Source organism: Guillardia theta (assembly GCF_000315625.1).
Source record: "Guillardia theta CCMP2712 unplaced genomic scaffold GUITHscaffold_19, whole genome shotgun sequence".
Taxonomy (NCBI): Eukaryota; class Cryptophyceae; order Pyrenomonadales; family Geminigeraceae; genus Guillardia; species Guillardia theta.
Window position 1 is genome coordinate 363741 of NW_005434655.1, and position 21147 is coordinate 384887.

Here is a 21147-nt window from a genome sequence, read left to right on the forward strand (position 1 = left end):
ATGACGAGGATGGAATCTGCGGGGTCGACCCTCCTTGCCCTGGGCTGGAGTCAGCGACTCACGTCACCCCTTTCCCTGAGGGCGTTCACAAGGCCCCGCAGAAACGCATCGAGGTGAGCACAGCACTCCAGTCTCAGTTCCTCACCCTTCCTTCAGGAGGCCAGAGTCCAGATGCAGAAAAACGCACCTCCCCCTCCCCCTCCCCCTCCCCCTCCTCCTCCTCCTACCTCTCCCCCTCCCCCTCCCCCTCCCCCTCCCCCTCCCCCTGCTTCGCCTCCTCCCCCTCCTCCATCACGCGCATCTCCACCACCACCACCACCTCCTCCTCCTCCACCACCACCACCACCACCATCTCCTCCTCCCAATCCTGCTGCAACACCACAGCAGGAGCCTTCTGAGCCCAGCTCTACCCAATCGTCGTCGCAAAAGTCATCCAAGGCAGATGAAGGTTCGAAAGTTTCTTCCAAGTCATCGAAATCCCAGACTTCGAGCGAAGTCCCAACCCAGGCGTCATCGACACCTGAAGTCAAACAAGACTCAAGCGGTGCGGCAGAGACTTCACAGATCCCATCTCCACAGGTGAGCGAGCGCTCAGTTAACCTCGCATTAAGTTTTGCTGACGAGAAGCAGGATGGTGCGACAGAGGAGCAAGAAATTCTCATGTAAGAAGCCGCCGCGCGCCCGCCCGGCGCCGCTGTTTGCAAGTGAAAGTTGCGCGGCGGCTAGAGAGCACCTAGTTAACTTTAGTTACAAGAACCGTAACCTATATCGACCTCTATGGTTATCTGCTTTGAATCCAGATAGGGAAAGTTGATGTGACTGTTTGAGGTGAGTCCGGGACTCGGAGGCCCTCTCCGACCGTCGGACCGGGCCGGGCCCGGCGGGGTCCGCGGCGCCTGGTCCGATCCCAGGAACTCAATAATACCAGGCCCTGTGTCCGGCGAGCAAGGTCTCATAAAGGAGCAGGGAGCGAGTAGGATGAAGGAGCGAGAGGGAGCGAGAGATCGAGGAAGAGAAGGGTAAGGGAACGAGGGATCGAGGAAGAGAAGGGTAAGGGAACGAGGGATCGAGCACAGTCCAGAACTCCAAGTCCAGATGAAAGAGAGTTGGAATGGAGCATTGTTCTGATTCAAAACTGAAGTGAGAAGCAGACCATGAAGGGAGCAAACGCACGTCATGTCGTGCAAACTGTTGCTTGCTTCGTCTTCGTTCGCACCTGCTCGGCATTCTTGTTGCAACCAATCCGCTGTAACTTACCTCGTGCATATGCGAGGAACTTTCAAACCTACAGCATGATCAACGAAGGATCTTCGTCAAGGTGAGATGGTGCCAGACTCTGAGTGAAACGTGAAAGTGAGGCAGGGAGGACTCGAGGAGAGATTTCCTTCTGCGTTCCCTAGCCTCGCTGTCCACCTTAGGTGTGTCGGACAGAGAGGAAGGAGCGAAGATCTGATGCTATCTAGGTGTGGCGAGCAGAGAAGCGCAGGCAGGGGAGGGTATCAGCGTTGAGAGCAAGTTAGGGCTGGGGGGAAAGGTTGGAAAGTGACTGGAGGAAGGAAGCTGTGGATAATGTGTCGCAGACTTCGCAGATCAACGGGAAAGAAATCTCTCAAGTGTGTCGGGGCAGCAGAGGACAGAACTGTCAAGTTTGGGTGCCCCCGGAAATCGAATCTTCGCCAGTCCAAGGGGTGAGAAGCGAAGGCAGAGAGCCATGAAGCGAGCAGGCAGCAAGATGAATGAAGTATGGCATGCAGGGGGAGCGAGGAGAGATAACGAGCAAAGTGTACTTGGATGTAAGGATTATCCGAGACTACAGCAAAGAAGTTCTCGAGGACGGAGTGCTGAGGGGCAGGATCGTCTTCGGCTTGTGAGAGGGCGCGGGAGGTCCCGAAGGTCTGATGGTCGTGGAACAGGTACGGGAAGCAGTCGCCCATGACAGTCCAACACTTCTTGAAGTTCGTCACAGCCAGCTATGGTGAGGGCCCTGCCTACTCGTCGGGGATGTTTTACAGGTGGGAGAAGAAAGAGAGTTGGCGGTCAACTGAAGAGACTTGACAGACACGAGGCTGGGAGATGGATAGAAGGGGGAAGAATCAACGGACTTTCTACCACTCAGGTCATCCGTCCTGGTCCTGATCTCCGCTTCTTCACTTGCTCGTGCAGGTGGCAGGTCAGGAAACGTTCCAGTGGAATGGCCGAGTTGTGCCGCTAGTTCCGGTGAGCAGGAGGAGGAGGAGGAGGAGGAGGAACACCTCACGCACTTATCCAGATCCTTGAAACGAACAGCTTGCGGCATGACCGCAAGCTTCTCTTGTCCCATCGGTAGCCCTTCCATGCTTGATCGTCAGACCCTCTGACCTCCCTCGCTCAGCAAGTTCAACCCTGGCCCTGAGTTTGACATCACCCTTTCTCCTACCCCCGAGCTGGACGCTTCCAACACGGTCAGCTGGGTATGCAGCTCGGTGAGGGCTGGTCTGAGGGAGGCAGCAGGTGTTCGGAGAGGTCATAGCTGGGGAAGAGTACGTGCAGGAGATTGTCAAACTGCCGTTTGTCACTGGGTGAGAGGCGATAGCCCTCAGCTTTTGTTCAGCTTTCCTGCAGGAAATCTCTGGATCCTGAGGGGAGTCCAGCAGACTCCTGGTGGAAGGTGATGCGATAGATGCTGGACCTTCAGCATTCGGGAGGGGAGATGCTGAACTGGTTGCGATAGGCGCAGCGAGAGTTCTTTAGGAATGTTGCGAAGGTGTCAGGAGACACAAGAGTCACCAATACGTACCATCCTCTCTGCTTCTCCCCCCCCCCCCCGCCAAACCCCCTCCCTCCCCCTGTCCCTCTCCCTGTCCCTGTCCCTGTCCCTCTCCTCTGGTCGATCGAGCTCATGTCTTGTGCAGATTTCCCGGCAAGCTTCTTCGTCGTGTCGAGATAACGAAGTGCGGTCTGGTGTGAACTCACGCTCACCGCTCCTTCAAGGGTGCGCTTAAGACGAGGGCTGCAGACAGTCTGTTGTCACCTTGACGAGTGTCAGCGTATGACCAACAGCACCATGTCTTCACCTTCAATGCTCAAAGTATTCACGTTGTTTCCCGCCTCCTCTCCAACAGAATGCTCTATGGCGGGTATGAAGCCATCAGTGAGCTTGTTCATCTCTTCTCCCGCAAATACTATCACTCTCGAGGAGTCTGTGTGCTTGTCCACATCAAACCATTCACCCTGCATTCCGTCCGATACTCGCCTCGCCCACAGCCTCTTAGAGCAGCGCTCTTCCGTCATGGTGAAGATCACTGTGACGAGACATCGGTCTCTGTGTGGTCCGAGAAATCCCCAGCGGTAGTTGAAGAGATTCATGAAGGACGTGGTGAAGACGGACTGAGGAGACGTCAGGAGGGTGGAGGACTCCAAGTCAAAGTGCCTGCGAAGCTTTCCGAGGTCCACGGGATTCTTATCATCACTTGCATGCATGAGGTCGGTGCAGAGGCGATGGAAGCAGGGAGCGGCGATGCCAAGCAAAGAGTCGTAGCAGTCTCGATACTCCTTCCTCCACTCATTCAGTCCAGGTGGATGTTCGACAACAGGAGGGTAGCGGAACTTCTTCTCGAGGCTCCAGGTCGTCAGCCCCGTCTTCAACACCGTCTGAACTTCATGGCTGATGGGAATGACGGCAAAACCCCTCGAGCGGATGGAAGACACGAGCTGATTCATCTAGCTGTAGGTATCACGCGTCTCCTCCCCCTTCACCTCCTCCTCCTCTCTCTCTCCTCCTCGCCCTCCCTCCTGCCCAGCCCTCTCGCCTTCTTCACTCCTCGCATGCTCCTGTTGTCGGCCCCATGTGGATAAGCGCGGGGATGCGGGTTTATAAGGACAAGCGCGGGGATGCGGGTTAAACTAACGACAAAGCGTTGATCACACAGGAAAGGGAGGAGGGTCGAGGAAGAAGATAAAACGAGACGAGACGAGACGAGACGAGACAAGACAAGACAAGACAAGACAAGACATCACATCACATCACATCACATCACATCACATCACATCACATCACATCACATCACATCACATCACATCACATCACATCACATCACATCACATCACATCACATCACATCACATCACATCACATCACATCACATCACATCACATCACATCACATCACATCAAACCATTATCAAATCTCGAATTGCAGTTAGTCCAGGCATCAGCAAGAACGAGAGAAGGAGGGAAGTGAAAGGAGGGATGAGCGCGTCTTAACCACCTCCACATTTCACGAGAGATGCCGGGGGGGAAGGGGAAGTCGACGAGCATGGAGATAGATCCGAAAGTCTGGCATGCCACAGACTTCAGGAGCGAGTACACGATGCGCATAGCAGATCAAGCGCCGAGGTTCTACTACAGGTGAGCGTGGGGGAGCTGGAGCTGCAGTCACCCCCCTTGCGCAGACGGTTCACTCCTCCGGACAAGAACAAGTCTCACTCGCTCGTGGAAGGAGGGCCCTCTTTCCCTCCCTCCCAGCAGGTTGATGCCTGCCATGTGCATATCAAGAGATGACCTGCGACTGTCTCAGTTTCAGACGTCCTACTCGCAGTCGTGGAAGCCGGATGGAACAGCAGGTCAGCCGGGATTCTCGAGGAGAGAGATTTTTAAGGTGCTTGACCCAAACTCCAAACCCCCCCAACCCACCCCCCCAACCCCTATGCTCCACCACCACCACCACCACCACCACCTCCTCCTCCTCCTCCTCCTCCTCCTCCTCCTCCTCCTTTGTCTCCTCGTTTAGTATTTCTCCTCCTCCTCGTGCTCAATTACTAAATTTTACATTAACCTCCCGTGACATCTCTGACAGATCGGTGGCACACAAACTCAATTCGGTGACAACAACAGCCTGACTTTCAAGGAACCGTTCTCCCACACAGTCTTCACTGAGGTGAGGTCCTCCTCCTCCTTCTCCTCCTCCTCCTCCATCCACCTCCTCCTCCTCCTCCTCCTCCTCCTCCTCTTGCACCTTCTCCTTCCCCATCTCCTGCGCATCCTTTGCCATCTCTCTCGTCCCCTCCTCTTCACGATTCTTTATTCTCTCGTCCTCCTCGACTCACATCGTCTTCTCTCCAGTGCGACTTGCGATCTGTGAATGTGAGGAACCTGAGACGGGATGGGATCAAACCTGCAGGATTGAAATCCACCACGTCAGTCTTATCACCTCCCTTTGCGTTCTGTGCTGCTTACCTCCTCCTTCTCCTCCACTTCTCCCCTCCCGTTCTCTTCTCCGTCCATCTTCTCACTCAAATGTACAGGCTGCCATATTACAACATCATCCCTGGTGTTGGAAACGAGGACCCCAGCCGAGGACGATGCGTCTTCGATGCCTTCCAAGAGACGGTGAAACTTTGCGAGGAGGAGGAGAAAGAGTGATGATTGTGCAGAGCAACAAGTTTCGTGACACCAGGAGGTATTTCTGTCCTGCCCTCTCCTTCGCTCATCTTTGCTTTATGCTCATCTCGCCGTCCGCTCCTCTTGCCTCCTGCCCGACCTTCTTCCTCCTCATTCGCTTTCAGGTTTGCACAACTCAACAACCCGAGGATCCCCCGCGGTCATCAGCTCAACCCGCTGACGGGAGAGGTTCCTCCCTCCCCCCTCCTCCTCCCTCTCCCTGACGACCCGCAGCTGCTCCCCACTCGCCGTCCCCCTCCTGTCGATCTCTTCCCGCAGAGCCGCAAGAAGCCTCCTTTGAGCAGCCTCGCTCAGGTCCTGCGGTAGCACCAGCGGGTCGCTTCTGATCCCCTCGCAGGTCAGGCCAGCAGATTGAGAATGAAGCACAAAGAGAGGAGAAGAGGAGGAAAAGGAGGGGATGTTGTTTGTGTGCATTGGTTGCAAGATAAACTTGAGAATTCTTTTCATTCCTTCCTGTCTCTCTTCACTTCCCCCTCTGCTTCCGGTTTCTCTCTCCTCTTCGTCGGAAGTTTGTCCGCCTCCTCCGCCTCCTTTTGCTCGACCCTGCCATCGTGTCATCCGTGTCCATCGCCTCCTCCCAGCTCCCAGCTCACTTGCACGTGATCAGCTTCCAGGGGTCTGCGTCCTGCCGCCCCGCGAGGAAGGAGGAGGGCGCCTGAACCTGCTCTCTCCGTCAGCACGGGGCAAGGACAACGTCACCATCACCGTTACAGGAGGACGAGGTGGAGGAGGAGGCTCCCGCTCGAGGAGCTGCAGATCAGAGTAAGGAGGAAGGGGAGAAGGAGGAGGGATGAACTAACCTTGTTCCTTGAGATCTCGTCGGAGGGGATCAAAGTCGGCATCTCGCTCTCCACCTCCTCGTCTTCGTCCTCCTCCTGCTGTCCTCTCAACTTGCCGCATCGTCTACACAAGATCTCACCGATGCCGATGCCTCATCCTCCTCCTCCCCCGCTTTCTCCTGCCCTCCTGCCCCTCCTCGCACGTCCTCGTCGTCGTCGGAGATTGGCTCCGTCCCTGCAAAGGAGAAGATGAGGAGGGAGCGAGAAGAACTTCGCCTCTTACCATTGAGCAGAAGGTACTGCCGATCATCTTCGTCCTCTCCATTGAAGAATGAATCATACTAAATAAAGCCCAACAATTAGCCTCCTCCTCCTTCTCCTCCTCCTTCTCCTCCTCCTTCTTCTCCTCCTCCTCCTGACCTGCCGAAACGGGTCTGTGGTGAACACGCTGCATTCCGAGTAAGTCTCTGACTTGACAAGAGCATGCCAACCCTGCCAGCAAACTTTTCATCTCCTCGTGTCTTGCTCTTCCTCTACTCTCAACCCCCTCCTCCCTCTTCTCTTCTCACGCTCTCCACGTAGATTCTTCTCAGCTCCGCGTCTTTCAGAACCCGATAGGCCAGGCTGACAATCTTGAAATTCTTGGTCGCAGCTTTCTGCCGTTCCTGCTCGATTCACGTCAACTTGTTTGCTTGTCCTCCTCGTGCTCTCACCCTCTTCTCCATCTCTTCCCTGTACACACTTTCTTCTTCCCCCAAGTCTTCCAATGTCTGTGAGCGATCATCCCGCAGCCAACCACAGCAATGGCTCACCTTCACCAACTTGAACTTCCTCCTCCTCTCCTCTTCAACCTCCTCATAACAAGCATGGCAGACGTCGTAGGTGTCATTGCAAAGATGGTACCATCCTTCCTCCACACCTGCTCCCGCCCGTCACTCCAACGACAGCACAATCTCTCGTCCTACCCAGCTCGTTTCCGCATTCATCGCAGACGACGGGCTGGCTTCGGAACTTTGACGGATGAAATTTGGTTGACTGCAGGAGAGTAAGAGGTCTGACAGTTCAGTTTTGAGGGGAGCCTTCTTGTGGTAGGCGGCTCGTAGACGAGTCTCCAGGTCAGTCGAACAATCTCGGGGAACACCCAACGCATGAAAGAGATCTATTTCTTGTGCTGCCAATCCATTCCGAAGCGAAGAGAAGAGAAGAAACAATCAGAAAGGGAAAGATAATGGAGATGTAACCCAAGTCAAGGTGGGACTGATAAGGGCAGAGTGTTGTATCACGATGACAAGAACACACCTTTCAGCATCTCCTCATCTTCGTCGACTTCTGAAACCTCTTCTTCATCGACGGCAGACATCTTCAGTAGCTGGATGAGAACCAGTCAGCGTGTGCTCAGGCCTTGTCGAGGTGTCAATCTTCTACCCTGATCCGTCCGTTTCTGCTGTCTGACCTCCACCCTTCCCCTTCCCCTTCCCCTTCCCCTTCCCCTTCCCCTTCCCCTTCCCCTTCCTCCTCCTCCTCCTCCTCCTCCTTCCCCTTCCTCAGTTGAGTCGCATCCTGCAACTGCACGTGCATTTTCGGCGCTAAACTTCGCCTCAGAAGTATTTTTGAAAGACAGCAGAGAGGATCTTGTTTCCATTATTGAGCTCCAAGGGCAGCAGTTGAGCGACATGGTGGTGAAGATGGTTTTGTGGGACAACGATGGAGTGCTGATGGACACAGAGGGCTTGTTCATGCTGTCGAACAAGCAGGTTCTCTCTCAGCATGGTATCGAGCTCACCCAAGAAGAGTTCTGCGACGTCAACCTGACGCAAGGAAGAAGTGTCCTCGAGCTCATTAGCCGTGGGGATGAAGCAAAACTCGACGAGCTGCGAGCTCAGCGAGACGAGCTGTACAGCCAGCTGCTGTCGGGCAGCGACTGTCGCATTCCTGGCATGCTAGATGTTGTGAAGGCTGTGGGGAAGACATGCCGGATGGCCATTGTGACGTCGAGCAAACGAAATCATTTTGAGCTCATGCACAAGAGTTCGGGCATCGTCGAGCACATGGAGTTTTGCCTTGCGTCAGGGGACTACCCGAGGTCGAAGCCTCATCCTGATCCCTACCTCGAGGCCATGCGAAGAGCGGCCTGCTCTCCTGATGAATGTCTCGTGGTTGAAGACTCTCCCCGCGGCATGCAGGCTGCTGTGGCTGCAGGCATCCGATGTGTAGTCATCCCGAATCCTCTCGTCGCGGACAGAGCATGGGAGGAGGCAACTCGAGTAGTCCGTACGCCTCAGGAACTTCTTGCTAGCTTGCAAGAGATTATTCTTGCTGCTTCCAATTCCTGACAAGAAGAGATTTTGTAAGAAACCATTTGGGCTGGCTATGAACACATGACTTATCATGACGACACTATCGCTTAATTTATAAATCGTCTTCATCTTCGCTCGCATACTTTGCACGCACACGTTTCCTTTTTGGAGATGCTGGTCCTTCAAGGTCGTCGTCGCTCTCTATTGTTGTATTTCCCCCGGCCTGTAATCCCTCATCTTCTTCAGTTTCGCTTGTACTTGAACTCGCATCAGTCTCCTTAACAACTTTGGATTCGGCTTGAATGCTTTCTGCTGACGATGTCTCCTTGAAAAGAACAAAAGAAACGTTTCCATTGACAGAGTCTGTGGCTTCTTGGTAACAATGGTCCCTGTCAGAAGCATCGATCCAAGAACCACTAAGGCAGGCATATCCAGCAATTTTGACTTGCCCACCACTTTCGTCGGGCTTCCCCAAGGTTGGTGCAAGTAAATCATAGGTATCGCAAGATGTGTTCTCTGAAAAAATAAAGATATCCTTCAGATCACCTTGGTCAAAATGACGATTTGCATCGCCAACATCGTCCATGATAAGAGATTCTAACTCTCCTTTTCGTATTTGTTTCTGGAAGATCCGCTCTTCAATAGTGCCTGTGGTTAGCAGTCTATACACAAAGACTGGTTTTGGTTGACCAAATCTCCATACCCGAGCCATCGCCTGCAAGTCATGCGCTGGATTCCAAGAAGGATCCAACAGAATAACTCTATTGCCTCCAATGAGATTCAAACCAACTCCTCCAGCCTTTGAGCTTAACAAGAAAACGAAAATTCCAGAGCTTGGGTTATTGAAAGAAGAAACAATGTCACTTCTTTTTGAGATCTCTGTACTTCCATCTAGACGAACAGTCTTGTACGATAGCTTTTTGCAGATAGTATCCACTAAGTCCAATGAAGTGGTGTAATTTGAAACAATTACAACTCGATCATTGGTTGAAGCTTTCACCTAACGACAAGTTAAATCACAGGGGCTAAGATTCAGAGGAGATGTAGAAACCTTTTCCAGAAGGCAAAATAGAAAATCTAGCTTGCCACTATGGCAGGGATCCAAAGGTTCGTAATCACAAGGAAAGAATTCGCGGGTGTTGATGTCAAATTTCAGCGAGATATTCGAGTTGTTGTTTTGCTCATCCTCGATTTGATTTGCTGTCACTAAATCTGGGTGATTTAAGGCCTTGGTCAATTTGGAGATGATTGTAAAGACAACCTGCCCGCTATTACCTTCTATTGCCTGTAAAAAATATAAGAATTTTTGCGGCAAAGTACATTTTTATACTTTTTTCAGCTCAGAGCTACTCAGAAGAGATTTGTAAATTTTCTTTTGCAAAGGGCTCGGCCGGCAAAATATAACTTTTTCGTACTTTGGGGGCATCTGAGCTACAATGTCTTTAGACGTTCGTCTCAAAACAATAGGAGAAGTTCGCTTAATGAGTTCCTTGAGCCTTTTCTTGCCAATCCTCTGCAAGTCCTTGGAACAACTTTTGTCTCGGCTTTTGATAATTGCATCTGCAAAAATCTTCCGAAACTGTTTTGGTGCACCTAAAGTACCAGGACAAACCCAGTTCACCATAGCATAGAACTCGTCAAGATCGTTTTGTACGGGAGTTCCAGAGAGAAGAATCCTCATTTTGCAAGGAAGTGCATTCAAGGAGTCAATTGTTTTGTTTCCATCAATATTCTTCAATTTCTGACCTTCATCACACACGACAAGTTGAATGTTTTGATACCTTGAGAGCATTTGAATATGCCTCCTCAGCATATCGTAGCTAATGATGAGAACTCGTTTCACATTTCCCTTCACAAAATCATTTACATCGTTTGATGCGTTTGTTCCACCTTTGGTAATGGCTTGAGCACTTAAGCGTTGATCCCCCAACCATTTTTTAATTTCATTTGCCCAGTTGAAGACCAATGAAGAAGGGCAGACAATTATTGCTTTTCGAACTATTGGATCGGTAAGGGAAAATGGAGATTGCTTCATAAGGGTCCAAATAAGTGCAATACTCTGTAATGTTTTTCCGAGACCCATTTCATCGGCCAAAATACAGCCCGAAACTATTGAGTTTGGATGTTTTGTCATCAAATTCTTGTACAAAAATTTGGTGCCTGCGATTTGATGAGGTTTCATGTGCATTCCTAGCACGGGATCCAAAACCACCAAGAAATCATCGTTCTGGTCATCGTTCAAGATGTGCGCATGCTGACGGGAAGGGTCAATAGAAAAGTTTTTGGTAGCCTTGCACATAGGTACGAATTCTGATGTAGTAGATTTTGAAGAAATATCGATTTCCATTACATCGCTCTCATTTGACAATGGAAGGGTAGGCTTGCCAAGAACTGAGCGGAAAGGTGCATTTTTGGCCCTTACGTTGCTTGTTTTTGTTGTAGTGGTGGCGATACTCGCTGCTCCAATTTGAATGTATTCGTCTTCCGTGATTTCTTTTACGATTTCACATTCATTGTTCCCGAAGAACGTGAAATTTCCTTCTTGTAAAGAGGTGCCCTGAACATTCTTTAAACCTTTCGAGATGGTGCTGCCATCCTGAGATTGCAATTCGTAGCTGCCATTCTTCACAATTAGGACACCATCATCCCATACCTTGTGCTTCTTCTTGCTCTGCTTTGTCCAAAAAACCTCAAAAAATCTTATTTCTGACTCTTCCTTGGAATTTGGCATCACGACTGCGGGGTAAGACAAAGGCTTCTTCAAACTAGAGGGCATTCTAAACGCCTGTTGCAGTGAAATCTGCTGACTATCAGCCGAGGAAGAATCATTTTTCTCTTGTCCCCCACTGTAACCTTCCAAAGAATTGACTGTATTGATGTTTGTTATTGAATTGTCAACTTTATCTGCTGTTGAAGTTCGGATGTTGCCTCCGATTGAATCCATCCTACTGTCAGGTATCGATACCTGTGTATTGGAATCGCCATGCCTAGGAAACAACGGCTTGAATCCACAAGACAAACTTCCGACGCTAATTCGCTGAGAAGGAGCCTGCGAACGTCGCATCTTCGATGAGAGGATACCAACCTTTCTCTCGTTCTATTGAGTGCCAGCTATTGCGTCCTCTGCCTTTCTTTCATGCATCTTGTACTTGCTCCTGTCTTCTCTTCAACATCACGTGTTCTCACTCATTTTTCCTGCCTCACCTTTCCTTCCTTGTTCCCCCCCCCTGACCATCTTCGCTCATCTCCTCGCTCCATCTCTTACCATTCTTCCACAACCACAAACTCTCTACTCTTCCCGCCAAAATCCTCGGAAGTAGGTTAACTAATAAAATAAGAGTGTTGACTACAGACGTGTTATCTCAACAAATATTGACTATAGATCCTCGTATGCGATTCAACGGTGAACCGTCTGATGTAGGGCCATGCAGGAGAAGCAACTGCGCGGCGACTGAGGAGAGGGGACGAGGGAGCGGAGCGGACAGGACAGGACAGGACAGGACAGGACAGGACAGGACAGGACAGGACAGGACAGGACAGGAGAAAATGTTTCAGACAGGCAGGCAGGAGCACTTCAAACTGATAGAATGCATTGGAAAAGGCTCATTACGCTTTTAGGATTTACACTTGGAACCACCAAAGACGTCTGAGGGAGGACAAGAGAGCCAAACAAGGCTGGTCGTCCTCTTGAGAGAATGGCAGGGCAGACGGTAAGCGATTCATGTATGATGGAATGAAGCCTCATGGCTTTCATCGACCAGGGAGAGGTCGACGAGACGATAAAGAAGTTGTCCTCCTATCCAGGATTCATCGGCTACTTGATCACAAATGCTGATGGCATCCCCATCAAACATTCGTGAGTTGTAAGCAACCAAGTCGTTGATTTTGACCGATTGCTCGTCTCCAGATTTGAAAATGATCGAGCAGAAGCGATTCAGTATGCGGGTTTGATCAGTTTGCTGGCGTCCAAGTCAAGAAGTGCAATCCGTGAACTAGATCCACAAAACGATGTCACTTTCCTTCGACTTCGATCGCTCAAGCATGAGATATTGATTGCGCCAGGTGTCATGTGACGGGTGATATCGCTATGCAGAATGACATCCTCGCAGATAAAGAATACACCTTGATGGTGATCCAAAAGCCTGTTGACAAATCGTCATAGCCATGCTAAAAAGCTTATGATGCCGCAAATGCGTAGAAAGTGTATTGAAACACCGCAACTCCTTAACATCGAACTCTAGTCTCTTCGCGTATGCAGACGTTTGTTTATCGCAATCTTGAGGTGCTGAAACGAGCTGGAAAGAGGTAGAGGAGGACGAGTAAGCTGAAACATGGCAGGAGCGAGGTTCACCTTGAAATCCGACCCTCTCCTAGCAGACATGCAACTCTCGCAACCTCGCGTTGAAAGGAGTCGTACACACTGACATCAAGGTCAAGATTAGATCAGATCCGATGCTCACCCACGTGGGATGAGACAAGCCTATGCCGCTCCCCAGTCCGCGTGTTGACAGGTGGCAATCACACGGACGTGTGGCCTCTCGCACCAACCTGGAAGAATGCATGATTTCCTTCCTGAAAGCTTCAAAGACTCACTGGTTGAGCTGGTGGTCAAGAGATTCGATGAGGCGCATCAGAGATGATAGGATCAGAGTAGCCATCACCTGATGCGCATCAACCTGGTAAGCACCACAACCAATCACGAGCTCGACTCACCTTGTCTCGAGTGCCAACAAATGAGTCCTCCGCTCCTCTCTCACATTCTCCATCTTCTCCCACCTTTCCTATACATCTCATGACAGTAATATAAATCAACCAGAAAGAACAAGAGCACGGATGTTCCGAGGAAAGAGATTGCTTGAGCGACATGAAGGACCCGAAAGTGATCAAGGCGGCAATTGTTCCAGAATGATGAATCGTAGACTTGTTCACTCTTTGAGCGAGGTCAAATATGCAAAATGATAAGGCTGTTGAATTCTTGTCGCTCACAAATTTCTTGTACATGTCGTTGAGACTGACTTGCAAACTTTTCTCTTCTCCCTGGATGGCTAAGTCGGTCGTATGGAGTTGAAATTCGAGGAGAGCGAGCAAGGAATATGACAGTGAGTTCAGCTCTTCGGAGCTTGCGATATCGTGCAAGGCATGAAAGGATGCACTTTCCTGGTAAAGACTGACAATGGCCGCGACGTCATCAAAGTCAGTCTGCGTTAGATTCTCGCATCGCTCAGGCTGCAACTTGCAAGCCAGACCTTGATGGAGCAGCATGATCAACAGACTCTCACACCTCGTCCTCTCCAACAACCGAAACAAGGCAAAGCGAGTCGCTACCCTCGACCTGAGCCAGAGAGACTCGCGCCCTCGCTTCACGACTTGTCGAATGCCATGCAGGTCTTGGATCCCCGAGGTTTCGCTTCTCCTGCAGACCGAGGGAGCCAAGCAATCACAAGTCACGATCTTGTGAATGAGCGCATGCCGGTCAAACAGCTGATCGTCTAGCGTTCGTAACGCCGTCACCTCCTCGTCTGACGCTTCGAAAATATCGCTCGTGCTCTCCAGAAACTCGATGAGCTGCAGGAGGGGATGGTCGAACTCGCTGCTGGGTATCCGGCTTCTGACAGTCTGGAGGAGGCGAGACATGCTTCGAGTCAACCAGGGAAAGAGCTCAGATCTCTTCGGATGCACGTGAAGTTCAAAGAAGAAACTCCGCAGGGCAGCAGCAAATGGGTAGCAGCCTCCTCCCAGACTCCCGCTTGCCTGCGCCTCCTCTGATTGCGTGTTCCTTCTCGTCAGCACGAGAGCTTCAAAAAGGGGTTGCAAACGCTCGGGGAAAGAGCTTCGAATGACAGTCTTCTTCATCTCCCGGAAGAGCACCCTTGAGTTTGCAATAAGGGATTGGTCTTCACTGCATCCCGCGTGCCTGTAAGAGCAGGCGATAGCTAGCGCAAGCTCGCACGCGTTTCGTATGTTCCATGAAGGTCTGGTTTCTGATCCTTCATGCATCGAAAGATTCTGCGGCAACTCCAGTTGCGAGAAAGGAGGACCCAGATTCCTGGCAGACTCTACCAACATCCCACGACACAAGGATCCTAATTGCTTCCTATCTCTGCATACTCCTCTCTTTCTTCCATCCTCACTCTCAACCTCCTCATCATCATCCATCACCGCCGCCATTAAGGCGCTCTGAACATCAAGGATCCCGAGCTTCGCCATGGCTGCTTTCGGCCATAGAGCCCCCTGAATCACAGTGGACCCACCCTTTAAAGTCCTATTTCCTTCTGCTATTTCTGAAGTAAATTTGGGGGTGGGGTGGCATTCCAAAGAAAGACGAGGAGGAAGGGCAAGAAGGAGGGGAGGGGAGGGGAAGACAAGGGGAGGAGACAGTGAGTAAGAGGAGATGGCGGGGAAGGGAAGGAGAGGAAAGGATGGGAAAGCATCTCAGAGAGGAGACAAAAGTGGCGTGTAGAGGATGTAGGACACGTTTTCTTACTAGCATTGCACCAGGTTTGGCGATGCAGCAGCTGAAGCAACTGATCATTCCTGCGTCTCTTATGTTCCGCACTCACTAATCTTCTTGTATCCCTTGTACCCCTTGTTTCAACATCTGGCGATGTGTACGTCCCAGCAACCGAGCAGCTTTCATCCCCCCCCGCCCTCATGGATGTCTTCTCCTTGCTTTATACAGACTGTCAGAACTCAGCAGCACATGCTGAGACGATGCGACGTGGCGTTCTGTGAGAAGCTGCATGGGCCCCAGGCTGTCTTTCATGGGGTGAAAGGATCGAGCGAAGCCAGTCGTGGCTCGAAACCATCCTTGCTCGCCCCGTTGTCCATGGCCTTCAGCTCTGTCGACGCGCTGCACATGGCCTTGCCAGTCTTCGGTGCTGCTTTTCTTGCGGCGATCTTCCTGTCCTTTGCCGCCTTTCTTATCTCATGGCTGTATCGCCTCATCTTCGTCAACGCCTGGGCCTTTCTCATCTCCAAGATTCCCAACAGTCTCATCGCTGCCTCGGATGAGGACGGGGAGAGTCCTCAAGGCCGATGGAGCCGAACACCTGCGAGAGCAAGACAGACTGCCACCGTCAGGAAAGAAGAAGAGATGCTTGCTAGAGGAGGAAAGGAAAGGTTGAAACCAGCAGGTCAGCCAGGAGGGGCTGACCTGCTCAAGAAGAACAAGGTGGTCGACGATCGTCCCGAGGCAGCAAATGTCTGACATGTGAGCTTGCACATCCCCACTGAATGGAATGCAGTTGTCTTGTTTGGACGCGTGGCAAATCAGAAGAAGTAAAGATGATCCTGAATATGCGATGCTACAACATGTGAGCTAGAGGAGGATCACGGTCAGGATCGAGTTGATTCGTTTCTTCTGTTGTACAGGTTGAGTTCGGCATGAGCATTGAGTTGCCTCTCAATGGTGTTGGTGTTCTTTTCACTGCTGGAGGCGGCACTGTTGTCAAAAGGTACTCTCTCCCTCTTGATCTCTGCTTCTTTCGTGATCAGCTCCAAGGTGCTGGCCTGACGGGACCCTTTACGACCGATTCGCCTTCCGCACAGGGACGGTGCTAGTGAAGGAGGAGAGGAAGGAGCGAGGGAGGAACGTGGTGTTTGCGGATTCTCTGCGGGATTTTTTGGGCTCTCAGAGCCAGAAGACGATCGGAGAATGGAGCTTTCAGCTAGAGGAGAGCGGGCGAGTGCTGCTGGGCCATGACAGGGAGGTAAGAGCAAACCAGATGGTGGGGGTTCAGTGAGAAATCCACAGGAGCTGCTGCTGCTGGACGATGGTTTTGCTTTCTTCGGGGAGGAATCACGAGGAGTTCTGGTCCGGAGGAAGGAGGAGGTGCAGGTGATGGACTCGTCCTCCCTGCTTCGCATCGTCGGAAGATCTTCAGACGCGATCGTGAGCAGCATAGTGACCTGAAGGAGGGAGACGGTGATGGCGACGCTGCAGGATCGACAGCTGGAGCGGAAGAAGAGGAAGAGGACGCAAGAAGAGGAGAGCATGCAGGAGATTCCTGAGGAGCTTCTCTGCCCCATCACCAGGAAGATGATGAGAGATCCTTGGATAGCAGCCGATGGCTTCTCGTATGAGGTGACCAACCACTTCTCTCTCCTTCCCCTCCCCCCCTTTTCTCACACCTCGCACATGCAGCGCGAGGCGATCGAGGAGTGGTTCAGCAGCAGGGGCGTCCGCTCCCCCAAGACGGGGCTGCCGCTGCCGGACGCTAGGTGAGCCCGCGCAGGAGAAGCATGGCCTAACCTGCTGGCGCAGGTTGGTTCCTAACAACGCGCTTCGCTCGCTCATCGTCTCTCTCACAAGCGACGCCGATGCCTCCCAGTAGCAGCGACAAGTCGAAGCGAGAGAGCCTGAAGCCAAGAGTTGATGTTGGGACCAAGACGACGAGGGAGGGAGGAGAAAGGGAGCAATGTAATGTACTGTTGACATGGACATGAAGAAATGAAGGTCAGTGTCACTTGGACTTTTTCGAGCAGGAGTCGCTCGAGCAGCTCGCTTGCCACCTACATCACAGTGAATCAAAGAGGAGGCAAACGATGTGGCGAAGGAAGAAATACAAGCAAGGAGGAAGGGAGGAGAATCACCGGAGCGAGAAGCCAGCAGACTGATCGCAGGGCTCGGATCGGAAGGCGATGAGAACTTCCTTATCGGGGATGTAGAGCGAGTGATCGGGAGGCTCGATGCCTGAGAAAGGCGTAAGATGGTGAGGAGGGGACAGCCAAAAACCAGTGTAGGTCTTGTAGGCAAGCATAGAGTCTTGCTCCTCGCTTGTCTTGAACCGCTCGATCGCCTCCTCTCCCGTGTAGATGCGAATGTGCCCGTGAGTCTGGCAGCTGCTGTTAGGAAGGCTTGAGATAACAGAGACGCGGAAAAGGCCAAGTGAAAAGAGAAGGGCAAGGAAGGTGGGAAGCAAGAAAGAAGAAGCATCAAGACAGAGAAAGGAGAAGCAGGGAAGATGAGAGGAGGGCAGAAGAAGCAAGGGAAGGAGGGCAGGAGGGGAGCGAGGAAAGGAGAAAGGATGAACGACCCCTGTTAGATGGAAGGACTCGAAGTCTAGAGTCATAGAGTCTGTCCCTGTCGGTGCTTTGATCAGCCACCTGCCGTCACTTCAGCTCCTGCCCAGCTCGACTAAATGCCAGCTGACCGACAGTCTGCTCCCTGCTTGAAGGAGATGGGATGCGGGGACCCCGAGTCAATCTCTCCTTCCTGCGGGCCATCGATGACCACCAAACCTGTGCCAGAGCTTCACTGCTAGGCTGATGAGAGCCGAGAAGACGACAAGGCAGAGCAACAAAGAAAATGAGCGGCGCAGGGGAGCAGGGGAGCAGGGGAGCAGCGAGTGCTGGCCTCCTGAGGTTAGTCTCACCTCTGCAGGAGCCTGGAGGAAGGGGGCCAATTGGCTTGTCGATCCCGTTGCATCGAGTGAAGGCTGTTGGGCCTCGGCTAGTCGCTGTTGTATCGTTGACTTTGACCGTCTCGTTCAAACCTGAAGGGGCAGCAGGAGCTGCGGCAATCGAGCCGTTCACCCTCGAAGTGCTTCCCCCCTGCTCTGCCGGTCAACTCAAAGCTGCCATGATTGCCAGCACATTGACCGTAACGTGTGGACGTGGAACATCAGAAGCTTCATCGACCTACGACAACAGACGCATTAAGCTCATACTGACGTTACGAAGAGAGAGGATCTTGTTGTGGTCGACGGCTCGTCGCACCTGATTGATCGGAGTAGAAGACTCTCCTTCATCCTCGTCGCGCCCTCGTCCTGTTCAACATCCAGCTTAAGCCGTAAGAACAAAGAATCTATCCCGAGCCAATCTATCCCAAGCCAATCTATCCCAAGCCAATCTATCCCAAGCCAATCTATCCCAAGCCAATCTATCCCAAGCCAATCTATCCCAAGCCAATCTATCCCAAGCCAATCTATCCCAAGCCAATCTATCCCAAGCCAATCTATCCCAAGCCAATCTATCCCCGTCATCACCAGCAGTGCGATCGATCGACGGCTCTTCTCTCTGATCATGTACCAAAGCAGTCAAAGCAAGAATTTTCAGCTTTGATCAATTACGATCTCCACGCTTCGTATGCTAACGTCGCTGAGTGGTAAGACCAAACCTGAAAGACAATAAGATATGCATTTTGCGAAGCCTGTTGCTCAACCTTTGGAGATTGCATAGATCAAGACATTCCTGCAAATCAAATTTTGAGCTCTTCTTCTCACACAATCATCACCGCACCTGTCTGTCTCCGAGAAAGGCTTGCCTAGTTTTCCATGCGATCTCAGCCAAAAGTACACGAGACTTGAATTGAAGTGCTATTACCTTCATCATTCGAGATCCAAATTCTCGCTGAAACTGTTTTACTCCCGTTCTTCTCCTTCACGATGGATGGGTAATCGTTTGCCATGGCTTTTCCAGGTCCCTGGCATCACGAATGAAGAGTATGAAGCGCTCCAGTCTTCTCACCTTTGCCCAGAGCGGCAGCTCGTAGTCCATGAGAGCTTGACTCAAAGATCCACTCGCGAGAGGGGCAAAACTTGTTTGCCGTACCTCTAAGTCGCCGATTGCGCTCTCTTGATACGGCGTCGTTGCTATCTCGAAGAAAGCTGCAGCTAGTGCTGCTGGACTCCAAGAAGATCGAGTGGTCGCGAGTCCGATGTTCACCAAATACCCCTCTCTTGGGCTCTTCTCCTGCTGTTGGCTTTTTTCGCTCTCACCCGTCCTTGCAATTGAAGTTTCTTCGTTTGACGCTGAGCTTTCACCGACCTGCGAATGAGCGCGCTTTTTATCCTCGTGAGTCTTGAAGGAGGCAGCGCTGAATGCTCGCTCTAGATTGAATTGCGCAAAGACATCTTCGACGTTTCCAAGTATGCTGGAATCATCTTTCAGCTCCTTGCTCCTTCCCCTGTTTTCAAAGCTTGCTTGCAAGTGTTTCGTGACTGAGTTCCTAATCCAGTGTTCGTCTTGAAGCGATTTCAACAATCGTGTCTTGATGCGGTACACGGCTTTCTTGAAATCTGTAGAACTATACTGAACTTGACGATTCAACAGGTCTTTGGACAAGTATTGGCCTCCCTCCCGTCCATGTTTATCTTCATCCCCGTCACCATGATCACCAGAGGAGTAAACTTCATGCTCCGTCAACCTCTCCTGCCGTTGCGCCCTTTCCTGCATTCTCGATGTTTCTTCCCCTTCGTTTATGAATTTTGAGGCTCTGTCTTCGAGTCGGGCAAAGACGTTTTCTCTGGCATTTCCTAACGTGCTCAAATACTTCTCTTGCAGCTCAGCATGCTGTTCATGTTGCTCCGTGGGGAAGTCTACTACGTAATTGTATGCGAGTGTTATAAGCAGGAGCGCTAGACAAATCGCTAGACCCTCTCTCCCTCGCAAGGCCATCATCAGGCTAGCAAACTTTGAATCTCATGAATCATCGATCACAGGCATCATCGGATATCAGTCCAACAACCGTCAGTGTGGACGGGCCCCCTGACTTGGTTTTTCAGCTCAGCGACTCGTGGCGTTCAGGCGAGTCACGGTGGCAGCCTCTGCATGACCGTCAGGCTTCATCCCGCGCCCTTCCTGGCTCTCCAAGGCTCGCCATGCTGTTCCCGAAATAGTTGACAACCTCGACCTGTTGGCGAAACGGCTCAGTAACGGCCTGAGACTTTCAGGTCACGGGTGCCGCCGTAGTAGCCTGACACGGTGAATCAGGCCTAGAGGCCCTGAACCAGCCGAAGGGAAACCGTTGAACGGTCACTCACTCGGACCGTGGCCGACTCTGACACTCACAGAGTGGAACCACAGTGACTGACCGTTTAGCGGCATCATGACTGCCAGTAATGACTCGTAGCAGATCTTGGCCGTCGCTGACACAGACGATTGCATGGCTGTGCACAGCTGGCTCGAAGTCGCGGCTCAGCACATGTATGCTCCGCAGGCTCACTGGCTGCTCCGCCCGGGCCCGGCACCGCACTGCACCGTCGCGGCAGCCTCGGACGGGCCGCCCGGCGGGCCGGCCCGGCGGGAGCCACCGTGCCAGGCCCTCTGCCGCGGCAGTGAGGACAACTCTAGTCCGTGACTATGTGACCAGCCGCGCGCCGGGACTGCCCGTTTATCTGGCATGGCACGGTAGGCAGCTGAGTGCCGCCCCGGGCCGAGCTTCAAGCCTGGGCTAGTAGGGCTACTAAACGGTGCGGCGGGCCCGGCGCCGGGTCCGGCCCGGTCGGGCCGCGGCTCCGGGATTGAGGCCTGAGCCTGTGATGAGACTCACGAAGCTGTCCGTAGCCCATAGACCCGTTACAGCCAACCTGCCACGGTAGGTCCGAGGGGCCCAGACAAATGACCCAAACTGCCACCGATCCGATGAAACCACCCCACCCCACCCCACCCCACCCCACCCCACCCCACCCCAAGCAGCTGCAGCGGCACTTGTCTTACCGCTACCCTTGTCGTAACGGGCTTCGGCAAATCTCTACCTTTCGGAGCCTCCCGGTTACCGGACGGTAGTCCGTAGTACGGGGGTGGTCAAGTACTGTACTCACTTTGAGTACCCCCTCATTCCCCGGATGATCCCTGTGCAGTGCGCCTGGACACAACTACTCGGACCGTACCCGGGGGTGGACCCTACCCTTT

The 21147-nt window shown here is 52.3% G+C and overlaps 9 protein-coding genes across 9 annotated transcripts; 5 read left to right on the forward strand and 4 right to left on the reverse strand.

Annotated features, from left to right (window-relative positions):
- Window positions 1-1149: 1149 nt before the first annotated feature.
- GUITHDRAFT_151599 (hypothetical protein) lies at window positions 1150-3129 on the forward strand. Its single transcript, XM_005835977.1, has 14 exons — window positions 1150-1318; window positions 1363-1418; window positions 1464-1534; window positions 1581-1688; window positions 1755-1867; window positions 1914-2012; window positions 2059-2116; window positions 2164-2217; window positions 2270-2322; window positions 2372-2441; window positions 2491-2558; window positions 2602-2647; window positions 2711-2772; window positions 2892-3129. The coding sequence occupies exons 1-14, from the start codon at window positions 1155-1157 to the stop codon at window positions 2944-2946; spliced, it is 1077 nt and encodes a 358-aa protein (XP_005836034.1). The 5' UTR covers window positions 1150-1154; the 3' UTR covers window positions 2947-3129.
- An 805-nt stretch (window positions 3130-3934) lies between these two features.
- On the forward strand, window positions 3935-5883 carry GUITHDRAFT_151600 (hypothetical protein). Its single transcript, XM_005835978.1, has 10 exons — window positions 3935-4385; window positions 4430-4505; window positions 4555-4635; window positions 4834-4914; window positions 5100-5173; window positions 5282-5366; window positions 5411-5436; window positions 5543-5606; window positions 5652-5732; window positions 5776-5883. Exons 1-10 carry the CDS (start codon window positions 4264-4266, stop codon window positions 5791-5793), a joined length of 708 nt encoding a protein of 235 aa, XP_005836035.1. The 5' UTR covers window positions 3935-4263; the 3' UTR covers window positions 5794-5883.
- GUITHDRAFT_105138 (hypothetical protein) lies at window positions 5882-7577 on the reverse strand (the record flags this gene model as incomplete). The annotated part of the gene is made up of 12 exons (XM_005835979.1): window positions 5882-5981; window positions 6032-6099; window positions 6144-6188; window positions 6239-6313; window positions 6358-6452; window positions 6501-6558; window positions 6638-6709; window positions 6787-6882; window positions 6931-6987; window positions 7036-7136; window positions 7183-7271; window positions 7501-7577. 12 exons carry the CDS (start codon window positions 7575-7577, stop codon window positions 5882-5884), a joined length of 933 nt encoding a protein of 310 aa, XP_005836036.1.
- A 313-nt stretch (window positions 7578-7890) lies between these two features.
- On the forward strand, window positions 7891-8550 carry GUITHDRAFT_105139 (hypothetical protein; the record flags this gene model as incomplete). Its single annotated transcript, XM_005835980.1, has 1 exon — window positions 7891-8550. One exon carries the CDS (start codon window positions 7891-7893, stop codon window positions 8548-8550), a length of 660 nt encoding a protein of 219 aa, XP_005836037.1.
- A 424-nt stretch (window positions 8551-8974) lies between these two features.
- GUITHDRAFT_52900 (hypothetical protein) lies at window positions 8975-10726 on the reverse strand (the record flags this gene model as incomplete). The annotated part of the gene is made up of 3 exons (XM_005835981.1): window positions 8975-9507; window positions 9634-9799; window positions 9845-10726. Coding segments are annotated over 3 exons (1581 nt in total), but the record flags the coding sequence as incomplete, so codon positions are not given.
- A 1207-nt stretch (window positions 10727-11933) lies between these two features.
- On the forward strand, window positions 11934-12740 carry GUITHDRAFT_93470 (hypothetical protein). The gene is made up of 4 exons (XM_005835982.1): window positions 11934-12224; window positions 12276-12370; window positions 12422-12576; window positions 12624-12740. The coding sequence occupies exons 1-4, from the start codon at window positions 12210-12212 to the stop codon at window positions 12674-12676; spliced, it is 318 nt and encodes a 105-aa protein (XP_005836039.1). The 5' UTR covers window positions 11934-12209; the 3' UTR covers window positions 12677-12740.
- An 11-nt stretch (window positions 12741-12751) lies between these two features.
- Window positions 12752-14721, reverse strand: GUITHDRAFT_136242 (hypothetical protein; the record flags this gene model as incomplete). The annotated part of the gene is made up of 4 exons (XM_005835983.1): window positions 12752-12809; window positions 12866-12934; window positions 13108-13190; window positions 13228-14721. 4 exons carry the CDS (start codon window positions 14719-14721, stop codon window positions 12752-12754), a joined length of 1704 nt encoding a protein of 567 aa, XP_005836040.1.
- A 493-nt stretch (window positions 14722-15214) lies between these two features.
- On the forward strand, window positions 15215-16847 carry GUITHDRAFT_105141 (hypothetical protein; the record flags this gene model as incomplete). Its single annotated transcript, XM_005835984.1, has 8 exons — window positions 15215-15715; window positions 15759-15827; window positions 15886-15968; window positions 16016-16223; window positions 16268-16405; window positions 16457-16597; window positions 16658-16734; window positions 16778-16847. The coding sequence occupies 8 exons, from the start codon at window positions 15215-15217 to the stop codon at window positions 16845-16847; spliced, it is 1287 nt and encodes a 428-aa protein (XP_005836041.1).
- Window positions 16848-18566: 1719 nt separating this feature from the next.
- GUITHDRAFT_105143 (hypothetical protein) lies at window positions 18567-19689 on the reverse strand (the record flags this gene model as incomplete). The annotated part of the gene is made up of 5 exons (XM_005835985.1): window positions 18567-18631; window positions 18677-18705; window positions 18754-18778; window positions 18838-18937; window positions 18982-19689. The coding sequence occupies 5 exons, from the start codon at window positions 19687-19689 to the stop codon at window positions 18567-18569; spliced, it is 927 nt and encodes a 308-aa protein (XP_005836042.1).
- Between the last annotated feature and the right edge of the window lie 1458 nt (window positions 19690-21147).

Coding starts and splice junctions, on each gene's coding strand:
- GUITHDRAFT_93470 (XM_005835982.1), top strand. Junction 12,371..12,421: donor GGCATCCCCATCAAACATTC/GTGAGTTGTAAG, acceptor GCTCGTCTCCAG/ATTTGAAAATGATCGAGCAG. Junction 12,577..12,623: donor TGAGATATTGATTGCGCCAG/GTGTCATGTGAC, acceptor ACATCCTCGCAG/ATAAAGAATACACCTTGATG.
- GUITHDRAFT_151599 (XM_005835977.1), top strand. CDS start 1,155: ATGAAGGGAGCAAACGCACGTCATGTCGTGCAAACTGTTGCTTGCTTC. Junction 1,689..1,754: donor AATCTTCGCCAGTCCAAGGG/GTGAGAAGCGAA, acceptor TATGGCATGCAG/GGGGAGCGAGGAGAGATAAC. Junction 2,323..2,371: donor AAGCTTCTCTTGTCCCATCG/GTAGCCCTTCCA, acceptor TCCCTCGCTCAG/CAAGTTCAACCCTGGCCCTG.
- GUITHDRAFT_151600 (XM_005835978.1), top strand. CDS start 4,264: ATGCCGGGGGGGAAGGGGAAGTCGACGAGCATGGAGATAGATCCGAAA. Junction 5,174..5,281: donor GCAGGATTGAAATCCACCAC/GTCAGTCTTATC, acceptor TCAAATGTACAG/GCTGCCATATTACAACATCA. Junction 5,367..5,410: donor TCGATGCCTTCCAAGAGACG/GTGAAACTTTGC, acceptor ATGATTGTGCAG/AGCAACAAGTTTCGTGACAC.